The 6331-nt window shown below is 42.0% G+C and overlaps 1 protein-coding gene across 1 annotated transcript; it reads right to left on the bottom strand.

The window, feature by feature from the left end:
* Nucleotides 1-535: 535 nt before the first annotated feature.
* Nucleotides 536-5253, bottom strand: LOC133918682 (protein phosphatase 1 regulatory inhibitor subunit PPP1R7 homolog). The gene is made up of 6 exons (XM_062362671.1): nucleotides 4828-5253; nucleotides 3573-3803; nucleotides 3240-3386; nucleotides 3025-3167; nucleotides 2021-2135; nucleotides 536-1088 (listed from the first exon to the last, which is right to left on the bottom strand). The coding sequence occupies exons 1-6, from the start codon at nucleotides 5140-5142 to the stop codon at nucleotides 1008-1010; spliced, it is 1032 nt and encodes a 343-aa protein (XP_062218655.1). The 5' UTR covers nucleotides 5143-5253; the 3' UTR covers nucleotides 536-1007.
* Nucleotides 5254-6331: the final 1078 nt, after the last annotated feature.

Below are 6331 nucleotides of genomic sequence, written 5' to 3'. Positions count from 1 at the left end.
TATTGGAAAGACATCTCTTCTCAATAAATATAACTCTTAGTAATTGATCATATGTCTATTCATAATAAATTAAAAGATAGACTGCTCTATGAAGTTATCTATTCTATGAAGTAGGCATGGGTATAGGAGGGCTCCATCCAAATTTACTATGAAGTTCGAAGCTAAAGCTCTTCTAAACATGCTTATAATGTTATATGGTATGACTAAGAATAGCAATAGATACGTGGACGAAACAAATTGATAGACTTATTTTATACCTATTGGATGTAATATCAAACTCTACCTACTCATAGGTAAAAATTAAAATCTAAACCCATATCTAATAGGGTTTTTATCCGTAGACACGCTGATAAAATATGACCATGGTCATCCCTAGGTACAACTATAATAACTTTGGACCGCTAGTTTGTTCAATCTGTTGCTTGATGAGGCAAACCAGTATCTCCCTGCTCATATGTTTTACACCGTCTGATTCCTAGAACGTACCATCAGCCGCTGCGGTTTCATCAATCCAAATGACAAAGCACAGGCAATCTGAAGTTCTTAACAAGTTGTTCATCTTAGAGGAATCAAAAGCAACATTACTCCTACCAAGACCATCGGAGCAACACACAAATGTCTGCTCTCGTAACATGGTTCAACAGGAGCATAAAAACTGTGAACGAACTCCACACACAATGCAAATGTAGCATCTTGAAAATAGTAACATGGCTATGGATCCTGGGATAATCCTACTGCTCTGTCGGTTCAAACAACTTTCGTTTATTTGGTTACCAATCGCCATTCAGAAAGTAGGGGCCCATTCCTGCTCACCCCTGAACAACTTTCTTCTCTGACCTTGTAGTAGAGCTGGCCGCAATGACAGCCTAGGGCTGCATAGGCTGGAAACAGGTGCACTCATTAGAAAACGTCTATATTATTTGTTCACAACTCGATGGCTGCTGATGCCTTCTCCGGTAAAACCGAGGCCTACTTTGCCTGAGTATTGGTGTCACGATTAGCCAGTTTCATGATATGATATCTGAATCAATTTGCTCAAGATTTGGAAATATTTTCTTCAATGTGGATGAGTAATCTGGAGTTTTTGCCTGCAAAAAGGGAAAAAACAGGAAGTAGATCAGACACTGAGGGTACAATTTCCACATGGGCTCTACAGATTGGTTATGTCAGGAAATAAGGATCACGGAAGTATGCTGGAATGCAAAATACTGCACTAGCACAACTGGATAGACATTAATTTCTGTCGCTAGATGTTTCTCCAATAACCAACAGCCATTCTCCATTTTCAATGGTGTAGGAAAAATTTAGTACACAGACTTCCAACTCTCAATAATGCCCTCGTTGTTTTCTTCGTATTTCCTTTAATACATTATTAGTGTAAAATTTCGAAATTGTACCACACATCAAAGAAATGGTACGATGAGTAGCACCCAATCCATGCAAAACCAATGATGGATCATAATTTCAAGCAATATGACAAATAAGCAACAAGAGTACAAAGGTCAAAAGCTTCCCACAATCAATGGAAGTAACAGCCATTAAGGTCGTAACTTTATAAGTGGCTCGACTCAGTGGAGGGTACATATCTTAGACAAGGTTAAAAAGGTTTCATAGCTCACTCAGGATAATGAAACAAATGAAAACATGTAGTAATTCACAAATAGTTTTGCTCACTTCGGAATTCAGTAATTCACAGTTTCACAGTACCACTGAATTTTGCAAGACACTCCTCAAGACTTCCCTAATCAATCCGTGTTAGACTTAACACTATACACCAAACAGTTTAACTTTGGTAAAAAGCATGGAGACGGTATCAACAATACGGTACCGCACAGCAATCTTTGAAAGGAAAAATGTACTCTAAGAAAATATAAGTATCAGCAATAGGGCACACAGCAATGGATGACAACAACTTATAACTGAGGGTATGTTCAGGTCATGTGACATCTTGGGCTCTTGGCTCCCTTTCTGATTTATAAGAACAGTCAACAACTAAATATATATGATATGAAATACTTACACAAGGATTTCGCTCAAGATACATGGTCGTTAGCTTCTCCCGTGAACCAGCCAAAGCAGCCTCTATCCCATCTAGTGATGGTATTTGGTTGTCATTCAACCACAGGTCCTCCAACCTGTATAGCAAGTTGGGATGATAACAAAAGAGTAAGAAACAGTGATTTTATCCAGTTGTTTATCTTCTTAGAATAGTTGCAGCTGTTGTCACCATTGTTCAAAAAATCGGTGGTCCGTAGCTGCTCGGTCTGCTAGGGAATAGTTAATTGGGGATTAACTGAATTAATACCATTAATCGGTTGGTCAACAAGGAATATATCTTATTTTTATGTAATCTAGCAATATAATATACTAGAATAGACATATATAAGAAGGAAAAATACTAAAATAGATATATCTCTCTGGGTGGGCCTCTTTCTTCATAGGCTGATGGCCCACCTCTCTCCCTCTCTTATCTTTCTCTGCCTCTCCCTCAGCCCCTTTCTTGATCTCTCTCTCACTTACACGCACACAGGACGGCGGGGCGGTGGATAGGGTTTGGCGGTGGCGGCGGATAGGGTCGATGGCGCATGGTGCCCTTCCAGATTCGGCGGCTTGAGGAGGAGGCGACGGAGCTGAGCGGTGCGCGAACGGCGGGAGATCGAGCTGTAGCGGCGTGAGGGGGGGGGGCCCGAGCGGCCGGCTGCTTGGGCTTGAGGAGGGGTGGGCGCCCGAGGGGCGGCGGCGCGAGGGGGTAGTGTGACTGAGCGAGGCGATGGCGCTACTGAAGCTGCGACGTGTTTTGAGGAAGGAGTTTAATCGGTGGTCAACCTGATTAATCGATCTGACAGACCTATTAATCGGCCAGCCGATTTTTGAGCCAATTTCACCATAATCGACTCATTCCCCTGCCGATCAGCGATTAATTGAGCCGATTAATCGCTGATCGGCCGATTTTATCAACACTGGTTGTCACTTATTTTCATGCTCTGAGAATGAGAAGGTATTAGAGACATGGTATGATGTTACCTGGTTAAGGTTTCACTATTTTCTATAGCGGTTAGCTTGTTCGATGAAACATCCAAAACACGGAGGTTCTGCAAGGTAGAGAGGCCTTCCATCTTTTGAATTCCATTATGGCTGAGGTACAGTTCCTCTAATGCAATACATCCCTGAATTGTAAAACAGATATATTACAACGAAGCAATTAGAACAGGCAAACAGGGGAAGTTATGATAGAGTACCTGAAACCCATCCATTGAAGTCAGCCTGTTGCTTTGCAAACTTATTTTTTTAATTAGTTTCAAACCACACAAGTTGACAGTTCGAATTCGATTTCTTCCTAGCCATAGCTCTTGTAGATTTGTTAAGTTTTCAAGATTTTCCATCACCTGAAATAAGTTGAACATGTAAGCATCTAGGGAACTACAGGATCCAGGATAGAAATATTTCATACAGCATGGGTCAACAGATATGGCTTAGTTCACGGGCCAGAGGAGGTAACTTTCCATGGAACAACATGCAAGCACTCGGGTATGAACACCAGGAGTCATGTGCAATTACTCTAAAACACTTACCCTTAATCTGTTGCTACCAAGTTCAAGCATTTCTAATGCATGGAAGTGTTCAAGTTCTTCCATCTTTGCAGCTTCATTTTTTGAAACATAAAGTTCCTTCAATGTGCTGGAAACCTTGGACAGCCCAGTCAAGGAAGATATCTCATTGAAAGATACATCGAACACCAGAAGACCCTTGAAGATGCTGGCATCAGGAATCCTTTTAAGTTTGTTATCTCTAAGGACCAACTCCTGAAACATGAAGTGGCAGTTAGATAGCATTACACAACCACTTCCATATTTTTAAGGTAAATCAAATTATTTTACCGGAATGCATAAAAGATTCAAGTATCACTAAAATTGGAGTAGAAGCAAAGAAGTTCATGAATAAAACTGAAAAAAAAAACTTTAAAGCCTGTGCTCAATGTATTCAGCAACACATAACCCCCAAGCTCACTGAAGGAAAAGGTGATGTCCCAACTCCGATCATGGCAAACCCTTAGTTCACAGTGAAGACATAGGCCATCTCTCCATGAAAGCTTCTAAAAGCACATGTATTGGGATATCTTATGCTAGTATCAGGACAGTGTTACGATGCCTTGAAGTGTTATGGCATCCTCTGTATAATCATAAGACAGTCCAGAAAGTTGCTTACACATCTGCATAATTTCATGAAGTGCTCTAGACAAAAATGTAGTCTCCTCCCTAGGTCTGCTTGTATTGCAAGGATAATGTAATTTTAAAAACTATAATTGTATGCATAGAAGCCACTAAGGATGCCAATAATTGCACTGATTGAGCCAAAAATGCTACATAGTACAATCAATTGCAGAAATAATACCTATTACCAGACTTGATACTTCTAATTCTAGATGTGACTAGGAAAGCTCAATGAAAGGAACGACACTACAGGAGCACTAAATTTCCCACAATAATTTCATCAAACTTGAATTTTTGTCACCACAAGATAATCACACACAAATGTTGCTATGCTTTCTACGTCAAAATACATCTCAAAATGCGTTCAGTTTTCGCCCATTTATATCAAAGTAACCTGGATAATAGATGAGGAGTTATTGATGGCGTACCAAGTATCATGTAAATTTTGCTTTATTGGAGAACCCAGATTGGTAGTCATCATACGAAAAATGATGCTTTATAATCAAAGAAACTGCAGGAATAATTAACACAAGCACCTAATAGCCAAAATCAAACATCAAGATTGACGCGCCTCAACAAAGTCACGCAATCACACATTCCTCAAGGCAGTAATAACCTGTAACCCAGCGATTGTCTCCCAGGATGAGAGGGGTGCGACGGCGTCGTCGTCGATGAGGTTCTGGCGAAAGGAGAGCTTGCGGAGGCCGGCGAGGTGGCCGATGCGGGGGTCAACGGAGGAGAGGCGGTTGGCGGTGAGGTCAAGCTCCTCCAGCGTGGGCGGGATCTCCACCTCGCTCAGATCGTGCAGCTGGTAGCTCGTCAGGTCGAGGCACAGAACCGGCCCCTCCTGCTCCTCCGTCTCCATCTCGGCCTCCGCCTCACCGCCAGCCATCGCAGCCTGCGGATCGCCGCCTCCCTCGCCGGAGGCCATGGGGATCGCGGGATAGGGGTGTGGATTCGAGTTTCGAGAAGCTTTTGGAAGGCGGCGGAGTGCAAGCAGGAGGAGGAGAATATGCGGAAAAATGGACGATTTGCTACCGAAACTTAGGGCATGTTTGGTTGCACGCGTGCTCTCAGTCTGACTGTATGAGTCATACAGGCTGAGTTGAGACAGGCTGGAAAGATGCAGTAGGGTCTGTTTGGTTGGCTGCATGTGTTCAGTTTGATTGAGAAAAGATTGTGTTTGGTTGTCTGTACGAGTATATGTTGTAATACAAAGGAACTCACTTTTTTACCAAATAATCTAGGTTGAAAATATTTTTATAAATTAGTATATCACCGGATAAAAATATTAGTGAATTTTTACGATTTTTTGAGAATTTTAATTAAATATTGACTTGAGCTTTTTAGATCAAACTAATTAAAATAGGTTGTTAGTGATCTCTAATTTATTCACGAAAATATTTAGAATTTTTGGACCTCTAAATAAAATCGAAAGTTAAATAAATAAATTCATATACACAGTGTATTTGCATCTTTCCGGCCAGGTCCGACGGAAACGGCCGATTCCAGCGTTTCCCCGAGCCTGGCTGGGTGCATACAACTGCATGAGCGGGTGCAGACCTCAAGCGCTGCCCCAGGCATCCAAACAAACTTCTGCGTGAGCAAACTGCATCGACGGGTGCATGCACGAGCTGAGCCACCCATCCGAACACGTCCTTAGCCGGCCCGGCCGTGCGTGGGAAGTAGGCCGCGTGGGAGCGGGCGTGGCAGCGCGGAAGTGCGGGTGGAAGCGCGCGGCAGCGGGTCCACGCTGCAGCTGGTGTAAGATTTAGGAGATCTAGTATTCGTTTATTTATCATTCGACCTCACGGTCATAGATTTAGTAGATCTATTTGTTGTTGATTCTAATGGTATAAGAGAGCGCGGTAGGTGGGCTCATGAGCACGCGGCAGCACGTGGAGCACGAGACGTGGGCCTACACGGAGAAACCGAGTGAAATTAGTTACTAAAAATATCAAAACGAAACACATACGAGTAAAATAAAAATTGCTATATATTTTTTAAATAGTAAAAATTATAATACCATTAGAACCAACAACAAATAGATCTCTAAATCTATGACTTTGAGGTCGAATGATAAATAAACGAAACCTATTTTTTACGTCAATTAGCCCAGA

This window comes from Phragmites australis, chromosome 5 (assembly GCF_958298935.1).
Source record: "Phragmites australis chromosome 5, lpPhrAust1.1, whole genome shotgun sequence".
In the NCBI taxonomy this organism is placed as follows: Eukaryota; Viridiplantae; Streptophyta; class Magnoliopsida; order Poales; family Poaceae; genus Phragmites; species Phragmites australis.
The sequence above is the reverse complement of the archived record's forward strand: the minus strand, read 5'-3'. Positions and strand labels throughout refer to the sequence as shown.

Coding starts and splice junctions, on each gene's coding strand:
- LOC133918682 (XM_062362671.1), bottom strand. CDS start 5,142: ATGGCCTCCGGCGAGGGAGGCGGCGATCCGCAGGCTGCGATGGCTGGC. Junction 3,387..3,572: donor TTGGTAGCAACAGATTAAGG/GTAAGTGTTTTA, acceptor AACTTATTTCAG/GTGATGGAAAATCTTGAAAA. Junction 3,168..3,239: donor CTTCAATGGATGGGTTTCAG/GTACTCTATCAT, acceptor TTTACAATTCAG/GGATGTATTGCATTAGAGGA.